This window comes from Bufo gargarizans, chromosome 8 (assembly GCF_014858855.1).
Source record: "Bufo gargarizans isolate SCDJY-AF-19 chromosome 8, ASM1485885v1, whole genome shotgun sequence".
NCBI classification, from domain to species: domain Eukaryota; kingdom Metazoa; phylum Chordata; class Amphibia; order Anura; family Bufonidae; genus Bufo; species Bufo gargarizans.
The window spans coordinates 140,523,321-140,549,514 of record NC_058087.1 but is presented as its reverse complement, the minus strand read 5'-3'; the positions used below and the strand labels follow the sequence as shown (position 1 = coordinate 140,549,514).

General features: G+C 47.6%; 1 protein-coding gene across 1 annotated transcript in view; it reads left to right on the top strand.

The window, feature by feature from the left end:
- LOC122945443 overlaps positions 1-25,298 on the top strand; it is a 54,158-nt gene extending 28,860 nt beyond the window's left edge. The window contains exons 5-9 of the mRNA XM_044304511.1: positions 5,223-5,378; positions 18,349-19,490; positions 22,421-22,569; positions 22,755-22,824; positions 24,349-25,298. Of these exons, the coding sequence (XP_044160446.1) occupies positions 5,223-5,378; positions 18,349-19,490; positions 22,421-22,569; positions 22,755-22,824; positions 24,349-24,492 (1,661 nt within the window). The 3' untranslated portion in view covers positions 24,493-25,298. The remainder of the gene's footprint in view (positions 1-5,222; positions 5,379-18,348; positions 19,491-22,420; positions 22,570-22,754; positions 22,825-24,348) is intronic.
- The last annotated feature ends 896 nt before the right edge of the window (positions 25,299-26,194 follow it).

Genomic DNA, 26,194 nt, shown 5'->3' with positions numbered 1-26,194 from the left:
CAAACATCCCCAGATCCCTTGTTTCTATGGGTTACCCAAGGTGCACAAGGGACTTACCCCTTTAAAGGGACGTCCTATTGTGTCAGGGACTGGGAGTTTGACACATCCAATCAGTACATACGTGGATAGGATTTTACGACCATTTGCGGTGTCCCTATCCTCGTATGTACGTGATTCTATGGATGTAATCAAAAAATTGGAAGGAATACATCTTGGTGAGAACGTTATGCTGGCCAGCCTGGATGTTGAGGCCTTGTACAGCTCCATACCCCATGATAGGGGGTGTGGAGTTGTGGCCTCTTTACTTAGTCAACGTGGCACCCATTGCTGGCAGCATAACGAATTTATTCTTGAACTAATGAAATTTATCCTTGAGCACAACTGTTTTATCTTTGATCATCGCATGTACCACCAGCTCAGGGGAGTGGCGATGGGGAGCCCCTGTGCCCCGACCTTCGCCAATCTCTACCTGGGCTGGTGGGAACGTGAAGTTGTGTTCGCGGATAATCAGAGATGGGCTGACCACATTAATTTGTGGTTACGCTTCATCGATGATGTATTGATTTTATGGTCTGGGAGTGTTGAGGACTTCAATCGGTTTGTTTCAGACCTGAACATAAACACTATGGGATTATTTTTTACATCAGAGATCCAGGAATCTCAAATCAACTTTCTGGATTTAACCATCTTCAGGGACAGGATGGGCAATATTGGCACACGGCTGTTCCGCAAGGAGACTGCAACAAACAGCCTCCTTAGTTGGGACAGTTGCCACCCCCTGCCCCTGAAGAGGGGAATTCCAAAAGGGCAATACCTTCGGGTAAGGCGTAACTGCTCCAGTATGTCGGATTTCAGAACGGCATCCAGTGATCTACGAACCAGATTTAGGAGTAGGGGGTACCCACAACATGTACTAACTAAAGCGTACCAGCATTCACTGGCACAAAACCGGGATGCCCTCCTTACCCCTAGGTCGGGATCGGCTGGAATGGACCAGTTGCGCATCATAGCCACATATGATGAAGCACACAACACAGTGCGTGACTTGCTGACGACCTACTGGGGTATTCTTAAATCAGACCCAGATATTGGGGATATGATAGGCGATGTACCTCTAATCACGTACAGACGTGGACGTAGTTTGAGAGATCGCCTGGTGCACAGCTTTTTTCAGGGCCCGACTACATCCACATGGCTGAGTACCAGCCTCAAAGGGACCTTCCGCTGTGGCAGCTGCGTGGCTTGCCCTGCAATCCAGACTGGCGCTACATTTATCTGTAGCGTCACCGAACAGAGATTTACTATCAGATCATTTGTCAATTGCAAAACAAGAGGCCTGGTATATTTGGCCACTTGTGTTTGCGGAAAGCAATATGTGGGTAAAACCACAAGAGAATTCCGTAGAAGAATAGCAGAACATCTAAATGACATCCGCAAAGGGGCGGATACCCCGATTGCTAGACACATATCGACCATGCACAACGGTGATGTGGATGTCATCAAATTTCAGGCTGTGGAGGTGGTCAGAAGATCGCCAAGAGGAGGCGACTTTGATAGGCGGTTATTGCAAAAAGAGACACAGTGGATTTACCGCCTATGTGCGCTCCAGCCCCAGGGACTAAATGAGTATAATTCCTTTGTGTGTTTTCTCTAGATCCCTGGAGCTGAGGTGCAACGGGGGAACATTAGGGGTGATGACATACTGCCCACGATCCGTGTGTCTCAGCGGCATGGACTACTAATGACTATGTCATTAGATCACCTAGGCAATTGAGGGGGCTAGGAGATACCAGGGGTGTGATAGTGTAATTATTGGTTGTGGATTACTTATACCACATCATACCATACACTGCCCCTTTAAATCAGCCTGATCACAGTATTGCCGTCTAGTAAAAATGCTGCTGGGTCTTTCCTGACCCTCCTGTATTGTCTCCACCACCACCAATTGATGTCCTCAATTAATTAAATAAAATAAATAAAATGAAATAAAATACAATGTAGTTCTTGCCACTTCATGATCCCTGTCCCGATCGGAGCTATACAAACGTTGCCAGGGTAGTAAGTCGCCGTATATATTTACTCTAATTTTAATGTAGAATGTTATTACATTCATCTGGGCCGGTCTCATCGAGGGGGCGGCACAATGGGGGCGGGATGGATGATGCGGCGATGCCGTGCCTCCTGCGTCCTCATTGGCCGTTCTGCAGGCGGGGCTCAGTTGAGGGGAGGAGGACTCTCCTCATATTCTGTGCACCTGAGCGGCCGCGTTCGGCCACCTCGTACTTACAGCTGCAGCCTCTGTAATGGAGGCTCAGCAGCTTTGAATATTTATCCTGCGAACCACAGATACACGCTCCTGACGAGCCTTATGGCGAAACGCGTTGAGTGTGGTGTGGGGATGAATCAATGTTCATTTGTATCTGCTTTGCGCTCACACTGCAGTTGAGGTCTGCGGTTCTCAGCCCTCTGCAGTTAGATGAGCAACAGCAATCCAGATCTGCCTGTTTCACCCAGCTTAGCTTAGATCCAGTGATTCGTGTCTGCAGGGCCGATTCTTAGACATCCGTTTCACATGAACGGATGGATTCAATTGAGATCGGCTTCTGCAGGCAGATGTTTATCACTGGATTAGTCTATCCATAACTTTAGTCGAGGGATCCATGAGCTGGTAGTGATTCAGAGCACACTGACCGCACCTTAGTGCTTACTTCTGTGGAATCAATTAGCACGGCCCCATGGCCCTCTGCTTTCACTTGCAGTATAGCACTAGCCTGCGGCATTTCTAGTGACCCCATCCGCAGCTGCATTTACCGTGTATGCGGCTTATAGGTCCTCATATCGACCCTATACTGAATGGATGGTGTCCTAGAATTTTAATATAGGTTAGTCCCCCTTCCCTTTTGTTTTTCTGATTAATAAAGTAACAGTTTTAACAGAAATGTAGCGTTCCAAACGACAGTGATTTGATTTTGATAGGTGGAACGTATACCATATATCAGTTATACCAGTGAAGAAAGCAAAACCGGTATCACCTGAAACAGTGAGTAAAATCATTCCGGTTCATGTCTGCAAGTAGGCAGTGAAACTATAGCGGTACTGTTGCGATTTTGGCCAGTGGTAATTTAAAACCACACATGACTCAAGTGACTATCCTCTTTACCCCTGCCAGAGACATTGTCTGAGTCCATTAACTCTTAAGAGAGACTGCTTTTTATAATAATTCAATATTTCATTTAACCCACTATTGGATGACATATATTTTAAGGATGTTATATGTTTTAAGGATTTTTTTGTAATTTTAGTGTGTTCAATAATATTATATGTTACAACCTTCAGGAATAAACATTTTATATACCAATTCTCCGTGTGGTATCAAGTGGTGGTGTGCCCTACTACTTTATCTGCTTTTTTCAATTGTTTTAGAGAATTGGGTGAATCCTCCTGCAGGAGCACCCATACCACTCTTGAGCAGCTGGTGAGCCCTCTCTAATACTTGAATAGTGATTTTTCTCACTCCAGTGCAAAACGCATTACAATGTTTTGCACTCGCATGGAAAAATAGTGCATGTTCCCACAACGCACCCGCACCTTTTCCCGCAACGCCCGTCCGAAAGAGGCCTTACAGTTCTGGAATGTATTGGATAACACTGGCAGCGCTGGGAGGTGAGGCCGGGAGCTGCAATGTGGACTGGCTGCGGGAGGAACGCTAGTCTGCAAGGGGCCTAAAGGGGTTGGCCACTTTCTGGTTACTGTTGATCAATGTGTTTGTAAGATGACTATATTGCACTTAGGGGGTCATTTATTAAGACCGGCATTTTAGATGCTGGTCTTAATAACCCCTATATCTGGAGGTGGATCCCCCGAAGTTATGAAGAGGCGCCGCCCTCTACATAACTTTGGCGTATCCAGCGCCAGTCTACATGTAAGACCGCTTCCTTGCTGTCTTATAGTAAGACCATTTTCTAAGCCTAAAACAGGCGTAGATAATGATGAATGAGACGGGCCTCCTGGCCCGTCCACTTCCCCGCCCGCGCCACTCCCACTTTTTTAGACCTGCCGTGAGCCGGGAAAAGTTGCAGATTATGGTGCAAACAATCTTTGCAATGCAATCTGCGCCAGAAATACACCTCATATAGGTGTATTTCTGGATAGTAAATGACCCCCCATAGTCTTTGTTGATATTCTGTGCCATTTACAACATTTCATAAGGTATGTCACATGGTTGGTCAAGTCTTTTGTGCAGTCCACACAGAGGTTATGTCCCTAAGATGGCCTCTGATGGAGGGTCATGTGTCCATTTAAACACACTGAACCTGCACTAAACTCTCACGCTGAGTTCACACCTGAGTGTTCGCGATGGAGCGCTCTGTATGCGCGATTGTACCGGCGTTTGCAATCGCGCATACAGAGACAAGCGAACGCCCATTGTCGCGCGTTCCCGAAAGTCTATGTACGGGAACGCGCGACAAGACGCCCCAAAGAAGCTCATGTACTTTTTGGGACGTCGGGCGTTTTACAGCGCGATCGTACGCGCTGTAAAACGCCCAGGTAAGAACCATGCCGATAGGGAAGCATTGGTTTCTCCTTGTTGAGCGTTTTACAGCGCGTAGGAACGCGCTGTAAAACGCTTAGGTGTGAACCCAGCGTCAACATTGCAAGTGCCGATGGCAGATGTGGAGAAGGTCGAGTGATGTGTCTGGAGTTATTTTTGCCTGGGCACATGACCATCCATCAGTGGCCATCTTATGGACAGGTCTTCTGTGTGGACAGCACAGAAGATTTGCCCAGCATAGGGACATGACTTATGAAATATAGAAAACAGCACAGAAAATCGACAAAGTTTATATTAGTAAATGTCATATAGTCATCTTTCCTACACAAAGATGCCAGAAAGAGGACAACCCCCTTTAAGTAGACCAGAAGGCTTCATGTTCTTTGTTATCACTGCCCCAAGGCGTGGATGATCTTACTGTATCGGGAACAGAGAACATTATCATTGCTCTATATCCAGTACACGTGTCAAAATTCCAGTATAAGGTGTATGATAGAGACCCCAGAACCATGTCTCTGGATGTGAAAAACATGAAGCGCCTTGTCACATTTTGAACAAGCTGTGGTCTGTTTAGTCTCTTCTTTATTCAGTGTAATTCATACAATGGACTGATATGCCATCAGCTGTGTACTAGCAGAAGCTAACATGCATTTATTTCTGTTTCTTTCAGCTTGCATTTGGTATTGCATGAAGGTTATTGTAAAGAAGGGGACACAAAAGTACATATTTCCATATAACAATTGGTTTTCCTCATGTAAGACTATCAACGCACAAGTAATGGGACACGTTCCTGCAGCCACCAGAACGCACACTGCAGCAGACCAAGGTGACCAGTAGTCATGTGAAAGAGATGGGTGGCCATATTCTTAGCAGCCATGTTAAGTGTTCATTAGATCAGTTCAGAGATAGGGTTTCACATGAGCTGTCAGCTAACAGGACTCAGAAGTGATAGTCTGCAAACAGATTTTAACCCCTGCAGCTCAAAAATAGCGGAACATTTTTAATAAAGACCAATCGAAAAAAAAAAATATTGTAGAGATGAGCGAATCGAAGTTGACAAAGTGGAATTCGATCCGAATTTCAGGAAAAATTTGATTCAGAATTTTTCCTAAAATGGCTGCTGCACGTGTGAAAACATGGGCAAGGAACTCTGGGAAGGCGGGATCACTCAGATTGACATGCATGCAGCCAATCAGCAGCCAGCCAGCCCTGTGATGTTACAGCCCTAAGAATACGGCAGCCATTTTAGATTCTGACATTTTCCAGCGTTCAGGCACAGACGTGAGAAGGCACTAGGGACAGCAATTGGAAAAACTTGATTGTGAAAACCCCACCAGAAAAAATGATTTATAAGTGCAGAGAAAGGATAGGGAGGAATCATTTCACAGCATCTTAGTGCAGGGAGAGACGTCAGAAGACGCTAGGGACAGTCATAGGAAAGCGATTTGCAAGTGCAGGGAAAGATTATCTGAATAGCCATTATACAGCTCTGTCATTCCAGCTATTTGTTCTTGGGGTGCAAGTTCTATGCCTTTAGTGGCTTATATCTGTGGAAAAAGAAAAATCTATATGCACTTTACTGCTGCAGTTTTTTCCGGTGAAATCGTATACGGGCGTATTTCAGTACTACAAGAAAAACAGATACGCACTTCACTGCTGCAGTTATTTCTGGTGAAAGCTGTGGGGGATTAGCTCTCTTTCGGGGGTCATTCTCACAGATATCTTCGCCAGACACCAAGTTTAAGGTCCAAACACTGTGCTTTATTGCGGCACATCCGCGTAAACATAAACAATTATACAAAAGAATAAACACTCGCCCAGCTGAGCTCTAACTAAACATAACATATCCCTGACTCACCTAAAGCACCGTTCACACACGGACATAACATGCGGCTTTCCCAGCCCAATGTCCATCAGCTTCCTGGCTGTACAGAGCACCGTTCACACACGGTCTCAAGTCCAGTACCTTTATGGGGGAGTGTGGCCCAGTAGTCCTCCCGACTCCGGTCTTGTGACCCTTGCGCCTAGGTGTCACGGCGTCCCCTAATGTTCCGGCTAGCACCTAGCCCCGTGGGCGCTCAGCCAGCCTGGCTGAGACCACTCGTACAGAGCCTCCAGCAGGACTCTGTTTCACAAAGACTCTCTCCTTGACTGACAGTCTGGGCTGGCCACTTATCCCAGACTGATTGCATCACCTGGTGCTGCCTCAGACCTGATGACTGACGGGGAAGACACAGAAACTCTTGCCATGAATCTCCCCTAGCAGCTATGAGGCCAGTCACTGCCTCACAAAGCGTATAGGGGCATATTTCAGTACTACAAGAAAAATAGATACGCACTGCACTGTTGCAGTTATTTCTAGTGAAAGCTGTGGGGGATTAGCTCTCTTTCGGACGTCTTTGGGGGTCAGGCTGGTCACTGCCTCACAAAGCGTATAGGGGCGTAGTTCAGTACTACAAGAAAAATAGATACGCGCTGCACTGTTGCAGTTATTTCTGGTGAAAGCGTATAGGGGCGTATTTCAGTACTACAAGGAAAATATATACGCACTTTACTGCTGCAGTTATTTCTGGTGAAAGCGTATAGGGGCGAATTTCAGTACTACAATAAAAATATATACGCACTGCACTGTTGCAGTTATTTCTGGTGAAAGCACATAGGGGCGTATTTCAATACTACAAGAAAAATACATACGCACTTCATTGCTGCAGTTATTTCTGGTGAAAGCGTATAGGGGCGTATTTTAGTAATACAAGAAAAATATATATGCACTGCACTGTTGCAATTATTTCTGGTGAAAGTGTATAGGGGCGTATTTTAGTAATACAAGAAAAATATATTCTCAGTTCACTGTTTAATTTTTTTCCTGGTGAAAGCGTATAGAAGGGTATTTAAGTACTACAAGAAAAATATATACGCACTGCACTGTTGCAATTATTTCTGGTGAAAGCGTATAGGGCGTATTTCAGTAAAAAAAAGAAAAATATATGTGCACAGCACTGTTGCAGTTTTTTCTGGTGATAGCGGATAGGGGTGTATTTCAGTACTACAAGAAAAATATATACGCACTTTATTGCTTCAGTTATTTCTGGTGAAAGCGTATAGGGGCGTATTTCATTACCACCAATGTGGTGGCCCAGCCTGCCGCAGCAACCGCTGAAATCGCCCAGTGGCACGCCGCACCCGATTTCAGGCAGTCAAGGCTCCACCACCTCAGCCTAAGGGAGCTGTCTGTCCTTCTCATCATCTGCTGTTCCTGATGCTCCTGCTCCTTGTCAGTCATTCCGTCAGCAATCGATTACTGAAGCGATTGCCAAGAGACAACAGTGTGCGTGCACGCATCCAGTGGCGCAAGTTGCTGGTGCTTCAGTCCCTCCCTTTCCAAGTGGTTGACTCTGCACCTTTCAGAGAACTGATGGCTTGTGCCGATCCGAGGTAGGGAGTCCCAAGCTGTAATTTCTTTGCCAAAAAGGCAGTACCAGCCCTGCACAAACATGTAGAACAGAAGGTGGGCCAGTCCTTAACCCTGTCGGTGTATGCCAAAGTGCACGGCAGTGCTGATGTGTGGAGCTGTAACTACGGTCAGGGACAATACATGTCTTTTACGGCCCACTGGGTGAATGTGGTTCCTGCACTGCCACAACAGCAACTTGGCCAGGTCACGCTGATTTTGCCTCCACGTTCTCACGCCGTTGGTCCAGAGACAATGACCGCCTTTCTAACTTCGATGTCAGCCAGTGGCAGCTCATGCGTGACACCTGCCGTTTGCTCAGGTCCTTTGAGGACGCCACGTTATTTGTCAGTCGCCAGGACTACGGGATCAACAACGTCATTTTACTGCTTCATGTCCTGGAACAGATGCTGGTAAATCTGGCTGGTCAGGAAACTGGAGACATGGCGCCTAGATCTCACAGGCACATGAGCCCTGTGGGGGCTAAACTGGAGGAGGAGGGGGAGGAGGACATTGGAACACAGGCAATGTGTAGAAAAATGGGTGGTTTTTCTACTCAGCTGACAGGACAGGAGGAGCAGGAGCAGCCAGAGGAGCTACAAGACGATTAGGGAGACAGGAGGACCCAGACACACTGTGGCAGTATGCAGTGGAGATGGAGGCAGGGAGTCCCTCCGAGTCACTAGGCCAATGCATGCTCACTTGCTTAGGTAGTGACAGCCGAATTGTCACCATTCGGCAGAGGGATGACTTCTGGCTCTCCATCTTGTTGGACCCTCGCTACCGGTCCAGAATGTTTTTTTTTTTTTTACACCCGCTGAGAGGGAGGACAAACTGAACTACTACAGAGAAATCCTATGTAGTCAGTTGGCCGCTGCCTATCTGCTCCATCGTCCATCCTATCGCAGGTCTGACTGGGGGGCTCTCTGCACTCACTTTCCACTGCCATGGCTGCTGGGGAGGGGTGGTGTCAGCAGCAGCCTGAGTCTACAGTCGCTGATGAGTAGCTTTCTTCACCCCCATAGTAAAGAAACTGCTCACCAGCAGCAGCAGTTAGACCTGGAGCAGGACCTGAACCAGCAGTTGGTGGCATACTTTGACAGCACCCTGCCAACCCACATTGAAGATCTGCTGGACTACTGGGCAGCAAAACTTGATTTCAGGCCGCAACTACCAGAGTTTGCCCTGGAAAAGCTGTCCTGCCCGGCCAGTAGTGTGGCATCAGAGCGGGTGTTTAGTGCAGCGGGGGCCATAGTTACCCCAAGGAGAACTCGCCCTTCCCCCCAAAATGTGGAGAGATTGACCTTTTTCAAGATGAATCAGGCGTTGATCATCCAGGATTTCCACCCACCAATGCCTGATGCATCTGAATTAGATCATCCATGCCACCTCACCCAAACCTTGGCAAAAGGGAACAGTTTCTTCTGGCTACCTGCCTACTTGGTGGCCTTCTCCTGATGCTGCCAACTCCATACTCGGTCATTGTGCCACTCGGTGGCCTTCTCCTGATGCTGCTGCCACCACCTTCAGGCTCGGTCATTGTGCCACTCGGTGGCCTCCTCATACTGCTGCTGCCGCTACCTCCAGCCTCGGTCATTGTGCCACTTGGTGGCCTCCTTATACTGCTGCTAACTCCAGACTTGGTCATTGTGCCACTCGGTGGTCTCCTCCTGATGCTGCTGCCGTCACCTCCAGACTCGGTCATTGTGCCACTCAGTGGCCTCCCCATACTGCTGCCATCATCTCCAGACTCAGTCATTGTGCCACTCGGTGGCTCTCTCCGGATGCTGCCAACTCCAGACTCTGTCATTGTACCACTCGGTGGCCTCCTCATACTGCTGCCAACTCCAGACTCGGTCATTGTGTCACTTAGTGGTCTTCTCCTGATGCTGCCGCCGTCACCTCCAGACTCGGTCATTGTGCCACTCGGTGGTCTTCTCCTGATGCTGCTGCCGTCACCTCCAGACTAGATCATTGTGCAACTCGGTGGCCTCCTCATAGTGCTGCCAACTCCAGACTAGGTCATTGTGCCACTCGGTGGCCTCCTCATACTGCTGCCAACTCCAGACTTAGTCATTGTGCCACTCAGTGGCCTCCTCATACTGCTGCTGCAAACTCTAGACTCTATCATTGGGCCACTCTGTGGTCTCCTCATGCTGCTTGAACCTCACCACTATGTCATAGGTCCACTCTGTGGACTTCTCATGCTGTTCCCACCCTCCCCACTTCATGACTGGTCCACTATTTTGGCTTTCAGCCTGGCTGACATCATCATTTATTTGACCTTTCTTCTGATCTGTCAGAAGGAAGGAAAAATGAGACGCACAATGGATCCTGTCTGTGTAGCAGCTCTAAGGCATGTTTGGTCCCATCAGAATTGGCTTATGATTTGGTAGCCAAAAGCAGAAGTGGGTACAAAACACAGAAGACATGCAAATATTCCATTCACGTGTCATCTCTGTTTTAGATCCACTCCTGTTTTTTTTTGGCATTAGCAATACTGATAGATTATATAACAAAGGTGTAGTGAAGGCGTATGCTCCACAGACAGGATCCGTTTTTTGTGGGTTACTGCTCTGACGGTTCAGAGGAAGGGCAAATTAATCAGTGACGTCAACACAAACTTACTGCTGACACCCTCTCCACTCTGTCGGGGGCTCTACTTGTATAAGCGTTTAATAGAACCGGTTCTGTAGACATCTATGGAATCAGCCGAAGACGGTGTAAAAGGAGTGCGCTTCTTCTTGATGCTAACATTGATCTGTAAGGGTCTATTCACACGTCCGCAAATTGGGTCCGCATCCGTTCCACAATTTTGCAGAACAGGTGCGGACCTATTCATTTTTAATGGGGTCGGAATGTGCTGTCTGCATCCGCATTTGCGGATCAGCACTTCCTTTCAGCAAAAAAATAGAACATGTCCTATTCTTGTCCGCAATTGCAGACAAGAAAAGGCATTTTCTATGAGAGTGCGGGCGATGTGCGGTCCGCAAAATGCGGAACGCATATTGCCAGTGTCCATGTTTTGCGGATCCGCAAAACACATACGGACGTATAAATGGACCCTTAGGCTGAGTTATTTGGTCAGTTTTGGCCCCGTGACTGCTCAAGTAAGTGAAGTATGCAGTAATTCTAAGGGTACATGCACACGTCGAGGATTCATGTGCGGAACATCCGCACTGAAATCCGCAGGCAGATCTGTGCGGTCAATACGCAGATTTGCATGCGGATTTGCGTGCAGATTTGGTGCGGATTTTCCACATGCGGATTTTACTAAGTGAATGAAGAAAATCCGGTCAGGAAAAATAAAATAAATTGACATGCTGCGGATTTTTAAATCCGCACCGCAGGTCAAAATCCGTGTGGAAAAAATCTGCATCGTGTGCACTGAGAATTTCAAATTTTCATAGAATACAATGTACATGACCTACAGGGCAGATTTTCTGCGCGGAAAATCCGCACGCAATCCTGATCGTGTGCATTTAGCCTCAGAGTGACGCCTGTCACCTGCATGTCATACTGGCTCACAGTATTATTTCACTACCACAGCGACTCTGTCATGGAACCATGAACCAGACGTGCAACAGAGATAAGTGGAAATAAGAAGGCTTTATTGAAAAGCAAGCTGTAAGCAAAAGTCCAAACGGATGGCTAAACCGAAGCAGGGTCTTGCGTAGACAGAGGTCAGGAACCAGAAGGGTAGTCAGACGGAGCCTGGATCAGGAACCAGCAGGGTAGTCAGACGAAGCCAGGATCGGGAACCAGCAGGGTAGTCAGACGAAGCCAGGATCAGGAACCAACGGGGTAGTCAGACGAGGCCAGGATCAGGAACCAGAAGCAGCAGCAGTCTTAGAAGCATGTGAACACAGGAGGACCAAGCAAGGAACTGAAGCCACAGACCTCCTATATATATGAGCTAGGCATCCAGCTCCTCCCAGTGGGAAGGAGAAGCCGCAGGGTTGGAGGCTACAAGAAACCCAGAAACCAAGATGGCCGCCAGCACATGTCAAACGAAGGAGAACAGTGAGAAGGTAAGACCATGACAGTACCTCCCCCTCAAGGGCCCCTCCTCCGCGGAGTAAGGAACGGTTTCTGAGGGAAGCGTGCGTGGAAGGCTCGGAGCAAAGCAGGAGCATGGACATCTGCGGAGGGAACCCAGGAACGCTCCTCTGGACCATAACCACGCCAATGGACCAAAAACTGCAACCGACCGCGGACCAGGCGTGAGTCCAGGATATTGCTCACTTCATATTCCTCACGATTGCCCACTTGGACCGGACGGGGCCGAGGAACCGAGGAAGTGAAACGATTACACACCAATGGCTTCAACAGGGAGACATGAAACACGTTGGAGATCCGCATGCCAGGAGGAAGCGCAAGGGCATAGGCTACCGGGTTTACCCTGCGAAGCACTCGGAAGGGACCAACAAAGCGAGGCGCCAACTTGGGAGTGGGCACTCGAAGGTTGAGGTTGCGGGTGGACAACCATACACGGTCTCCGACCTGGTAGGAAGGAGCGGGCGCTCGTCTGCGATCAGCCTGGAGTTTCTGGCGCTGCGCAGAGACCTCAAGGGACCTCTGGATCTGTACCCAAGAAGCACGTAGGACGGAAAGGTGATCCTCCACAGCCGGAATATCCTGGGGAGAGAATACCTCCGGTAACACGGCAGGTTGGAACCCATAATTGGCCATGAAGGGAGACGTCCCAGAGGAAGAGTTCACCGCCGTGTTCCTGGCAAACTCAGCCCAAGGCAGGAGGTCAACCCAATTGTCTTGGTGATCGGAGACATAGCAACGAAGGAATTGCTCCAAGGCCTGATTGGATCGTTCTGCGGCCCCATTGGACTGAGGGTGGTAGGCCGAGGAGAAAGAGAGATGAATCCCCAACTGGGAGCAAAAGGCGCGCCAGAACCTGGACACAAACTGACTCCCCCGATCCGACACAATCTCCTTGGGCAAACCGTGCAACCGGAAGACCTCCCTGGCGAAAATCGTGGCCAACTCTTGTGCAGAGGGTAACTTCTTGAGAGGAACACAGTGGCACATTTTGGAAAACCGATCCACAATCATGAGAATGACCGTATGGCCTCGGGATGCAGGGAGGTCCACAATGAAATCCATCCCCAGGTATGACCATGGGCGCTCCCCGGTGGCTATGGGTTGCAAAAGGCCCAACGGAAGGTGCCGAGGGGACTTACTCTGGGCACAAACGGAGCATGCCGCTACATATGCGGCAATGTCGGAACGTAGAGAAGGCCACCAGAACAGACGTGAAACAGCCCAGGACAGCTGATTCTTTCCAGGATGCCCCGCGGCCTTGGAGTTATGGTAGGTTCGCAACAATCGAGTGTGCAACTCCTCAGGCACAAAACACCTGCCGTTGGGTCTCCCAGAGGGAGCACCAGATTGAGCCGCCAAAATCTGCTCACCCAGGGGAGAGGTCAGGCTGGTGCGAATGGCGGCCAGGATCTGATTCGGAGGTATGACCGAAGTCGGAATCGACTCCTCCCCGGACAGCTCGGAGTACTGCCGTGATAAGGCATCCGCTCTGATGTTCTTGGAACCGGGTAGGTAGGAGACCACGTAATTAAAACGTGACAAGAACAGAGCCCATCTGGCCTGACGTGGTGTCAATCTCTTGGCCTCAGAAAGGTAGGTCAGATTCTTGTGGTCCGTCAGGATGAGAACCGGAACCACCGAACCCTCGAGCAAGTGCCTCCATTCTTTAAGGGCCTGCACGATGGCCAATAACTCCCTGTCACCAATCTGATAGTTGCACTCCGCGGAAGACAGTTTCCGGGAGTAAAACCCACAGGGAAGCAGAGGACCCTCGGGTGTTCTACGCTGAGACAGAAGGGCGCCTACTCCCGTCTCAGACGCGTCCACCTCGAGGACAAAGGGCAACCCAGGGTTGGGATGCGACAGAATCGGAGCCGACACAAAGGCGGACTTTAGAGCCTCAAAAGCTCGGATGGCCTCGAGCGGCCAGACCTGGAAATTACTGCCCTTCCTGGTCAGATCCGTGAGAGGCTTGGCTAGCATAGAAAAGTCCCTGATGAACTTCCGATAATAATTGGCGAAGCCCAAAAAGCGCTGCAGGGCACGGAGACCACTGGGCTGGGGCCACTGTAAGACAGCCGAAACCTTCTCAGGATCCATGGAGAACCCCTCAGCGGAAATGATGTAACCTAAGAAGGTTACCTGGGATCGGTGAAACTCGCATTTCTCAAGCTTACCAAACAGCCTGTTCTCTCGTAACCGTTGCAACACTCGTCTGACATCCATAATGTGGGCCTCCATGGATTCAGAATATACCAAGATGTCATCCAAATAGACCACCACACACTGCTGCAACAGGTCACGGAAAACATCGTTGATGAATTCCTGGAAGACTGCGGGCGCATTGCACAACCCAAAGGGCATAACCAAGGATTCATAATGACCGGTCCTGGTGTTAAACGCGGTCTTCCACTCATCGCCCGCCTTGATCCTTACCAGGTTATATGCCGCTCTCAGGTCGAGTTTGGTAAAGACCGTGGCCCCTTTGAGGCGATCGAACAGCTCGGAAATCAAGGGTATCGGGTAAGCGTTCTTGATCGTGATGCGATTGAGACCCCTGTAATCGATACAAGGCCTCAACTCACCGCCCTCCTTTTTCACAAAGAAAAATCCAGCCCCTGCCGGGGACGAGGATTTGCGAATGTGTCCGCGTGAAAGCGCCTCCCTCACGTACTCCTCCATGGCCTCATTCTCCGCTACCGACAGTGGGTAGACTTTGCCACGAGGAGGAACGGCACCAGATTGTAACTCTATGGCACAATCGTATGGGCGGTGCGGAGGTAGGGCAACCGTGCGCACCTTATCGAATACATCCCGGTACTCTTCGTATTCAGGAGGCAACAGAGAGTCCGAGGAAGTACACAGCAACTTGACAGGCCCATGGATGCAACTAGCCCCACACTGCGGTGACCACGAGAGGATCTCGGCCGATCTCCAATCGAAAGTCGGATTATGCTTCTGGAGCCAGGGGTACCCCAAGACCACCGAGTAGTGTGGAGACGAAATCACCTGGAGACAGACCGACTCTCTGTGAACGGCACCAATGGCTATCCCCACTGGAAGGGTCTCATGAGTCACGTGTGGCAGCAGAAGGGGTCTGCCGTCTATCGCCTCAAGAGCCAGTGGGGAACCTCGAGGCTGCAGAGGAATGGAATTGGCGGCAGCGAACACACTATCAATGAACAAACCACCAGCACCAGAGTCCACCAATGCCTGGGTCGTCACCGAGCCCCCGACCCAGGAGAGGACAACAGTGATCAGTGGTTTGTCAATACGGGAAACCGGGGACGAGGAGACTCCACCCAAGATCTGCCCCCGACAGGATCTCAGGTGCGAGCGTTTCCCGGACGGTTCGGACATGCCAACCGAAAATGCCCACCGAGACCACAGTACATGCATCGGCCCTCGCGTCTCCGGAGTACCCTCTCCCCCTCGGACAGGCGAGCAAACCCCAGCTGCATGGGTTCACCCCCAGACAAGTCATCCCCAGGAGGCGTGGGAGGAGAGGGAGGCACGGGTGGGACAGCAAACGTAGGCGCCAATCTGTTAGAAGGCCTCCGCAGGCTCTCCTTAAAGGAAGGTCTCTCCCTGAGTCTGGTGTCAATCAAAATCAGGAAAGAAATAAGAGACTCGAGCTCCACTGGTAGGTCCTTAGCTGCAACCTCATCCTTCAAGGCATCCGAGAGACCATGAGAGAAAGCAGCGACCAGAGCCTCATTATTCCAGCCCACCTCTGCTGCCAGGGTACGAAACTCAATGGCGTATTCAGCTACGGATCGTGAACCCTGTCTGATGGACATAAGGAGCTTCGCAGCAGAGGCAGCACGAGCCGGCACATCGAATATCTTCCGAAGAGAAGCAACAAAACCGGAAAACTCGGCAACCACCGGATTGTTGTTCTCCCATAAAGGGCTGGCCCAGGCCAAGGCCTTGTCCGAGAGCAGCGAGATCAAGAAGCCCACCTTTGATCTCTCAGTAGGAAAGGCATGTGGCAGCAACTCGAAATAAATGCCCACCTGGTTAAGGAAACCTCGGCACTGAGTTGGCTCTCCCCCAAAGCGCTGTGGAAGGGGGGCAGAACCGGTCATACCCCGAGACACCGCAGGCGCAGCAACAGGTGTCGGGGTAGACTCTGGCGCAACAACCGGAGCGGCAGTAGGAGCGGGCCCAGGAGCGACAACCGACCCATCGGCAACGGAAGCGAAATGAGCCGTGCGTTCAAGCAGGGTTTGCAACGCCACAGCGAACCGACCCAACAGGTGATCCTGCTGATCAAGTCTGGCAACCAGCGTAGGTAGCGAGGATGGCCCTGTACCGTCAAAATTCATGGCTTGGTCCTAATGTCATGGAACCATGAACCAGACGTGCAACAGAGATAAGTGGAAATAAGAAGGCTTTATTGAAAAGCAAGCTGTAAGCAAAAGTCCAAACGGATGGCTAAACCGAAGCAGGGTCTTGCGTAGACAGAGGTCAGGAACCAGAAGGGTAGTCAGACGGAGCCTGGATCAGGAACCAGCAGGGTAGTCAGACAAAGCCAGGATCGGGAACCAGCAGGGTAGTCAGACGAAGCCAGGATCAGGAACCAACGGGGTAGTCAGACGAGGCCAGGATCAGGAACCAGAAGCAGCAGCAGTCTTAGAAGCATGTGAACACAGGAGGACCAAGCAAGGAACTGAAGCCACAGACCTCCTATATATATGAGCTAGGCATCCAGCTCCTCCCAGTGGGAAGGAGAAGCCGCAGGGTGGGAGGCTACAAGAAACCCAGAAACCAAGATGGCCGCCAGCACATGTCAAACGAAGGAGAACATTGAGAAGGTAAGACCATGACAGAGTCCCTATGCGTGTTACTGCAAGGCAGTGTTCTACACCCCTATAAAGGCTCTCTGCAGCCAGGAAATAGCCGTCGTTAAAAATCTGGCGAACCGGCCGAATTATTATAATTTTTTTTAATTTGCTCATCTTTAATTTTTAGCCCAAAATGAGTAAAATACAATAAAAAAAAAACATTTCACTGCTTTATTCATAAACACAATATATGACTATAAAGACACCTGTAATATGTTAGCTTATAAGCATAGAAAAACCATGCATCACTGCGCTCATCACATGGTCCATCACATGATCCACCAACATGGTGCTGGACCGTGTGATGGACCATGTGATGAGCACAGTGACGTCACCACAGGCCCTTTTCCTCACAGATGAAGTCAGAAGAGAAGCCGGGCTGCGCGAACAAGTGGATTAAGGTGAGTTCAAAAAAATGTAACCCCTCCAGCCCTATTGTACTATGCATTCTCTATTAGGAATGCTATTATTTTCCCTTATAACCATGTTATAAGGGAAAATAATACAATCTACACAACACCTAACCCAAACCCAAACTTCTGTGAAGAAGTTCGGGTTTGGGTACCAAACATGCCGATTTTTCTCACACGCGTGCAAAACGCATTAAAATGTTTTGCACTCGCCTGGAAAAATCGCACATTTACCCGCGATGCACCCGCATCTTCTCCATGACGCCCGTGTGAAAGAGGCCTAAAAGGTCTTACTATATTGAGAATACAGTTTTTTTAAAATAATTACTGGTTTATTCACAAATCACAGGCACAATATACGATTATAACTAAACCAGCAATATTTATGAACTTTTTAAACCTAAAAACATTATTCTCAATATGATAAGGATATTGACTTTTATTATGAGTTAAACGTGTAAAAAATTAAATATCTGAAGATAAAAAACCTGGAAGTCGTCTCTCCCAGGTCTCATCTCATCTCATTGATTGGACTCCAGTCGGCTCTCACTTTACTCCAATTAGCTCTTGGAGATGTCATTAGTCTAGGGGTTCACATACTTTTTCCACCTGCACTCTGAATGCTTACATGGTGTGTTCAATAAAAACATGGTAACATTTAATTATTTGTGTGTTATTAGTTTAAGCAGACTGTGATTGTCTATTGTTGTGACTTAGATGAAGATCAGATCACATTTTATGACCAATTTGTGCAGAAATCCATATCATTCCAAAGGGTTTACATACTTTTTATTGCAACTGTATATGACACCTAGTCTGCAGTCAGTTAGAAAATAGCCTGAAATATACAGTGTTGCCATAATTCCTTTGATAAAGAAATTATTTACAGTGTGTATTTTACTGTTGCTATATGTGTGCATATTTGTGTTGCCTAGTACAATCCTATGTAGCGTCCTTATCAAAAGCCTCACCCTCCTGTCCCTGTATAATGAACAGTTTATAATTTGACACGTTTTTCTCTATTTTCAGATACCAAAAACTGTCAGACGAAAAAAGATAAGTGTAGGCCAACCACAAGTAAACCACAAAGCAGCAAGAACATTTCCTGTCTTGTATCATCTAAGAAAGTGGAGTTTCCACGCACTCATGATGGAAAACTAGAAACTTCTAAGAAAGAAAGCGACAAAGATTTAGATAGTTGGAAGATAAATAACAAGAAGTCAATCCAGTCACCAAGAACAGCTGAAGGAAACACATCGAAAACTAGAACATTGATAACAAGATATGGTTCGTCAGAGACAAGACCTCCGGGCATTCCTAGCTCTAAAAAAGCCACATTTCAAGTATCTTCAGGAAAGAACAGGACAAGCAAAGATACATCTGATCAAGTCACACTGATGACGGAAAAACATTCTACCACTATAATGTCAGATGGTAGCAAGGCTCAACCTCTACTTGGTGAGGACACCATGTATAACATAACATCTAGTAACACAAGTACAAAGAAAGATCTGACCATACAGAGTAATATACAGCCTCCGAAGTACAGACGAGCAAGCAGTCCAGCCAGCTATGTGTTCTTCGCTCTTGAAAACAAAGAGTCATCAACCATTGATCAAGTGAATGAGTGTACCAAGAGATATTTACAAGATGGTTCTAGTGGTCCAAAGTTGAGAATCAGAAGAAGAGCATTCTCTGAGATGACAAACGTCGAGTCACAGCGTTCTGGTGAAGGCAAAAACTATATTAGTTTTAATAAAACATCTTCACAACTTGCTTTACTTCAAGAACTTCTTTCAAATTCTGTAAATAATATGACTTCTGGGTCACTGGACTCTCAGCCTTTTTCAAGCCGTAAGAATAGTGAAGAAACAAGAGCTCAATGTGGAGCAGATGATGAAGTCCATGGAGACCATACACATAAGAATGACTATGACAAATTGTGCTCTCAGCTGGATTGTGCAGCTGCAAAGACATCTGGTTACATCTGTTCATGTGGAGAGCACAGCGGCTACGAGACAGACTCTACATTAGATGAGGAATTTATCTTTTCAGATACTTCACTGGATCTAAGCCTGTCAGATGACGATGTTTCTGATTCCTCCTCCAAATTTGATGTTTTAGGCAACTGTCCAGAATACAATAATGAGGAAGATAACCTTGACGTGATGGTATGTAATTTAGAGATCCTGAACAGTCTTAACACTTGCGTGACTCCACGTGAGCTCCAGAGGGAGCTGTAGAATCAGTGTGCACCACCTGTCAGTTCTGGCGGTCATCCCACTGAAGACCACAAAAAAAATAAAGTGGGGGCTTCTCCTATATAATATATACCAAATATGTGTAATAATATCCCTTTAAATGCATGCCTGCTATTAAAGGGGTTGTCCAAGTTATATTTATTGATTAGTAGAAGGACCTGGCTTCGCACGGGTATATTTCATCTATTTCATTTAATGTTTGTGTGTGTGCTGTTAAAAGATATCTACAGTACCCCGCCCTTTTAACAGTGACCTTCACAGCAGCCTGCCCCGTTAAGTGATTTCCACAATAACCCGCCCCCTTAACAGTGACCTCTACAGAGCTCTGTTCCCTTAAAATGTGACCTCCACAACACCCCGCCCCCTTAACAGTGACCTCTACAGCACCCCGCCCCTTAACACTGACTTCCATAGCGGACCGTTCCCTTAACTGTGACCTCCACAGCAGCCTGCCCCTAGGGTGGACAGCGGTCCCGTTTTAGGCCGGATAGTCCAGCTTTCAGACTTCCTGTCCTCTGTCCATCGCAGGGCCTGGACGGACACATGGATGTTCTTTTGAACAGCTCACTCTCAGACAGCAGCACTATGCTGTCTTAGCGTGAGCTGCAGGAAGAAAGTCACCCTCCCTTCCACCCCTGCAGCTGACAGAAGTAGATTTTTACCTTAATTTTTTCAATCCCTGTTGGCTGCTTAGTGGGAGGGGGTGTGACCTGACTAGATCGGGCCGTAACTTAGCGGGATCTGGGGGCAGGGTTTTAAGTCCGTCTTTTGTGGGTGGCCTGAATAGCCACCCTACCTGCCCCAGAACTGTGACCTCCACAGCACTCTGCTCCCTTAACAGTGTCATCCACAGCGCCCTGCCCCTTTAAGGCCCCTTTCACACGGGTGAGAATACCGCGTGGGTGCAATGCATGAGGTGAATGCATTGCACCCGCACTGAATCCGTACCCATTCACTTCAATAGGGCTGTGCAGATGAGTGGTGATTTTCACGCATCACTTGTGCATTGCGTGAAAATCGCAGCATGTTCTATATTCTGCGTTTTTCACTCAACGCAGGCCCCATAGAAATAAATGGGGCTGCATGAAAATCGCAAGCATACGCAAGTGCGCATGCGGTGCGATTTTTACGCAACGTTGCTAGGAGATGATATGGATGAGCAACCCTGGAGCCCATTAAAGTCTATTCACTGTATTATTTTACCTTTTAACATTTTTATAAGGGAAAAAATTAGCATTCTTAATACAGAATGCTTAGTAAAATGTGCCTTGAGGGGTTAAAATAAATAAATTAATTAACTCACCTCATTCACTTGATCACACAGCCTTCATCGTCTTCTTTCAGGACCTGCAAAAGGACCTTTAATGACTTAATCGCGCTCACCACGTGATCTTCTATCTTAATTCAGAAGGACCTGCGCTGACGTCACCACGCTCACAACGTGGTGAGCGCGATTATGTCATCAAAGGTCCTTTTGCAGGTCCTGAAAGAAGAAGAAAGAAGATGATACCGGCTGCGCGAACAAGTGAATGAGGCGAGTTAATTTATTTCTTTTTTTTAACCCCTCAAGGCACAGTTTACTAAGCATTCTGTATTAAGAATGCTATTATTCTCCCTTGAATATTGTGTGCGCACTCTTATGGGTTTTCCGCAATGCACCCAGGAGGCATCCAGAGCAAATTCGGGATGCCCGTCTAAAAGGAGGCCTAAAGTTGACCTGCAGCAGTGAAGAAAAATGGCTGGGTTGTTATGGAAACCTGGTGTAAAACTATGTGTATGTGGAGACTAAGGGCCTGCAAGCTTCTATTGGCTTATAAGGGGCATGTGACTGTGTGTATGGCAGTTGGGATATAAAGTTGGGATATGAAGAGAAAGACCTGCAGGCTTCTATTGGCTAATGTTGGTCATGTGATGTGCCATATTTGCATTTTTTTGGGAATATCTCAGGAATGGTACGTGCTAGAGAGCCGAGACCCGGTTTACAACCTTCCCGGAAATCTACTTTAGCGGACATACATAAATACATACACACACTCAGCTTTATATATTAGATTACCTATTCTCCGGATCGCTCCTATAGAAGTGTATAGGAACGAGCCGTCTGTAGATGCGATGGCGAGCAGGTAAACAATGAAGAGGAGGCAGCCCTGGTCGGTGGGGGTACCGGGTGTCAGACGCCCCGTCGATCTGATATTGATTACCTATCCTGAGGATAGGTCATCAATAAATATAACTTGGACAACCCCTTTAAAGAAGTATTCCTGTTATTTCAAGCTATTCTCTATCCACACAATAGGGGATACCTAGAAGATTGGTGGTGGTCCTACAGCAGGGGCCTCTCACTAATCATGGGTGACCCTGCAAGGCCCCCCAAAATGAATGGAATGGCAGATTGGGCTGAGCGCTCTACTCTGCCATCTCCAGCAGTCCCATAAGGAGCGGCAGTGCGCTTATCTAACTTGTCGCTCTTTTCATTTCAGTGCCTGCCTTAGGTACAGGCAGGGGTGCACCACCAATGAGGCCAGGTGAGGCGATCGCCTCAGGCACCAGATAGGGGCAAGAGGGGGGGGGGAGGGGCGGGCAGCCGAAGGGCCATGGGCTAAAGGTAAGGGGTTAGGTTAAGAAATTGGCATTAGGTATGAGGGGGGGCGCTGTTTCAGTTTTTGCCTCAGGCAGCAGAAAGGCTAGGTGCGCCCATGGGTTCAAGGCCCCTATTTTAATGGTCCCACCTATAGGACCCCCACCAATCTAATAGGCTTTTCCTATCCTGTGCATAGGTAATAGCTTGAAATAACTGGGAATACCCCTTTTAACGAAAATCGTGTTTTTCTTTATTCTAGGAAAAATCCAAGCATCAGATTCACAGGCAGAGGAGAGTGGAATCTTGTAGTGAAAATTCAAGTGTCTTTCAGCGCTCATTAGCCGCAATCAACAACGGAGACGACAGAACGCTTAGGATTTTGTGCCAGTCCCATTTCTTTTTACCTAGGTATAATATATCCTATGATATATCTTATGTTACTACACATATAAATCATGTAAAATCAATAATCACATGACTGTAGACATTCTCTGGTTTATGTTGCAATGTTGACGTACCAAGGGCATGCATGGAAATGTATATACACATAATATATCTAGTGTTGTGTATAATCAATAACGCATTATTTTCAGTGTAACAGATGAAGAAGGAAAAACACTTTTACATCATGCGGCCGAACAGGATAATCCAAGTATTTGTCAGGTACAATGAAATGTCTGTTCTTAAAGGGCATTTCTCAGCAGATTTGTACTTATCAAACTGTCTGACCCGTTACATGTGCACTTGGCAGCTGAAGACATCTGCGTTGGTCCCATGTCCATATGTGCCCGCATTGCTGAGAAAATTATGTTTTATTATATGCAAATGAGCCTCTAGGAGCAACGGGGGCGTTACCATTACACCTAGAGGACCTGCTCTCTCTGCAACTGTGACGCCCTCTGCACTTTAATTGACAGGGCCAGGGTGGGAGGAGCTATGAACTATCTGGGTGTTGTTAGGGGCAGTGCTGGAGCTGTGGCAGAGGAATTCCATCATGGGTTTGGTTGGTAACAGCAACACGAAGTGCTACCTACAGGATGGAAACAAACCACAGGGATTGGGTTACATGGTCAAAAAAAGTCAAGAGGGTCCAAATTAAAAAAAAAAAAAAAAAAGCACGGGGAAGATGTACATGAGGTAAGCACCTACATGAGTATACATTAAAAACTTAAAACACCATAGTAATCCTGGAAAGCCCCTTTAAAAGGCTCATGCACACGACCATATGAATTTTGTGGTCCGCAAAAAATACAGATGACGTCAGTGTGCAGTACTATCCTTGTCCGTAATGCAGACAATAATAGGACATACGGAAATGGAATGCACACAAAGTATCTTCAACTTTTTTTGCGGTCCCATTGAAATGAATAGTTCCGTATACAGTCCACCAGAAATCGTGTGCATGAGCCCTAAAGTGGTTTTCCAGGATTATGCCTGTTTTTATCCAGCCCCTGGAGTGTGTGATACCTGTTGAATAAGGGTCCATTCACATGTCCGCAATTCTGTTCCGCATTTTGCGGAATGGAATTGCGGACCCATTCATTTCTATGGGGCCGCACAATGTGCTGCCCGTATCCGGAATTGCGGATCCGCACTTCCGGGTCCGCAATTCCGTTCCCGGAAAAAATAGAACACGTCCTATTCTTGTCCGCAATTGCGGACAAGATTAGGCATTTTCTATTAAGTGCCGGCGATGTGCGGTCCGCAAAATGCACACGGACATGTGAATTGACCTTAAATCCTATTCACGTTCTCCCTGCCACTCCGGTGTCCTGGCTCCGTTCAGTGACCTTCTAATCCCCGTTCTGTTTCCTTTCGGACAGGGTCACGTGCACAGATGCAGCTAATGACTGGACTCAGCAGCATGTCACTGCTATGTCACATGCCGCTGGGGGACACGTCACTGCTGAAATCACTCATTGGCTGCATCAGCGCACTTGACCCTGTTTGGAAGTAAACAGACCGGGGATCAGAATATCACTGAACAGAGCCAGCAGTGATTTTTGTCCAACCAAATCCCGCCATATTTGCCGATTAGCGGCCAGATCTCCATCCGACCCCATTATAGTCAATGAGGCCGGCGGGCATCCCAGTAAAATCCAACACTGCCGAATCCAGAGAACTCCATGCTCTGCCTGCCGTCAGTGTGAAAAAGGCCTAACCACATTTTTCTACTGTATAATACAGGTGCTCTTGGACAAAAATATTGGCCTGGTGAACATGGACCAGCGGGACACGTTTGGGAAGACTGCTTTACATTATGCTGTAAAAAAAGGAAATCCCAAAACTATAAAGACGCTTATGGACAATGGTGCAAACTTGGAAATCTGATGAATATCTGTAAATAGGTCAATTATAAATGCGACACATTTCATGGTTTAACATGTAGTTTTTAATGTCGCCAGGTATAGGTGTTACTTCTCACATTACAATCCATTAGTAAAAGAGTGCCCCCATATCAATTACTTTTAAAAATTCAAGTTCTGTTTGCAAATCACATCAGTCTGAGGCATCTGGTCACATTTATGTCAGAAATTCCATCAGGATGGGAAAAATAACGCAGCATATTTCATTATTCTTCCTGTCGCAACGATGGACCCAATATAAGTCAGTGGGGTCTATGGGACGACTCTGGTGATACAGAAGTCTTATTTTTGTTTTTCTGCCCCTGGGACAGAAAACGGCAGCTATACTAATAAGCCTGAAATATACTCTGCATTGTGATGTCACACATGTGTTTCTATAGAGGAGATGATAACTGGAAATGTGCCCACCGGCTCCGGTCAAACTGTGTTGTATCTTTTGCTGCCATTTGGTCTTTGCAGTGATCCACTGTAAATAAGTAATACATTAAACATTTTGTGATTTTCCTTGTTTCTTACCAGTTAGGTATGATCGTCTGGATTGCCCATGGCTATTTAGGTCCATTATCACTCTCGGCTGTGCCATAGATCAGCGTTCCCTGACCAATGGCTTGGAAGACCCCTGGGCACGCTGCAATGGCTCCACACATGGTGGCAGTTTTAAACAGGAACTGGACTTTCCACAAACTTTGCATAGATGAACAGTACACGTGACTATAAGACACTTTGTTATATATGTCATTCAAGAAAAATTACCCTTTTCCACTTGTGAGCAGCTTCTTCTCCTCCCCTGCCTTCTGTAATGATCATTCATTCTTGATTCACTGTGAAAATCCATCTTGAGAAACTAGATGGATCACCAGCTCACTAAGGATTGAGGTTACAAGCTGACTGCAGAGGTCTATGGAGAGGGGAGGGGGAGGAGTGAGCTGCTGCAGGGAGTCAAAGGTAGAAAGACACAGGGACCTTTCTATCTCACCCGAAAGCTACATGCACACGACCGCACTGTGTTTTGCAGTCCGCAAATTACTGATGCTGCCTGTGTGTGTTTCGTTATTAGCGGAATGGAATGGGCCGCCTATAATAGAAATGCCTATTCTTGTCTGCTAAATGGACAAGAATAGGACATGTTCTATATTTTTTTTGCAGGGCTACGGAACAGAGCCACGGATGCGGACAGCACTCCATCTTTTGCGGCCCCATTGAAGTAAATGAAATATGCGGCTCAGATGCGGACCCAAAGAACGGTTGTGAGAATGAGGCCTAATGCTGAAATTAGAGCTACACTGCTCATTACTGCTGTATAATGTCCTCTGTGCTGCTGCTCCACCAACTAGCTCAGGGGAAACAAGGGAATTCCAATTAGGGATGGAGCCTGCAAAGGGGGAAGTGGCGAAAAGTGCAAGACAGAAACCATATCATAGTCAGAAATGGTGCTCGTCCTCATGTATGCAAACATGTGACAGCTTAGGACTGTTTCACAAGAACATGATCGACCCGGAAAAACTGTGTGTGTCTGCTGGATCTCCCGGGCTGACCGTGCTAGCCTGAACTGACTGTATCGTAGTGTTTTAGGTTATGAGGCAGTCAATTTATATCTGATTGCGGATCTATTGTACTGAACTCACATGAACTCCTTATTAAAAAGGGGTTGTCCCCATCCCCCAAAG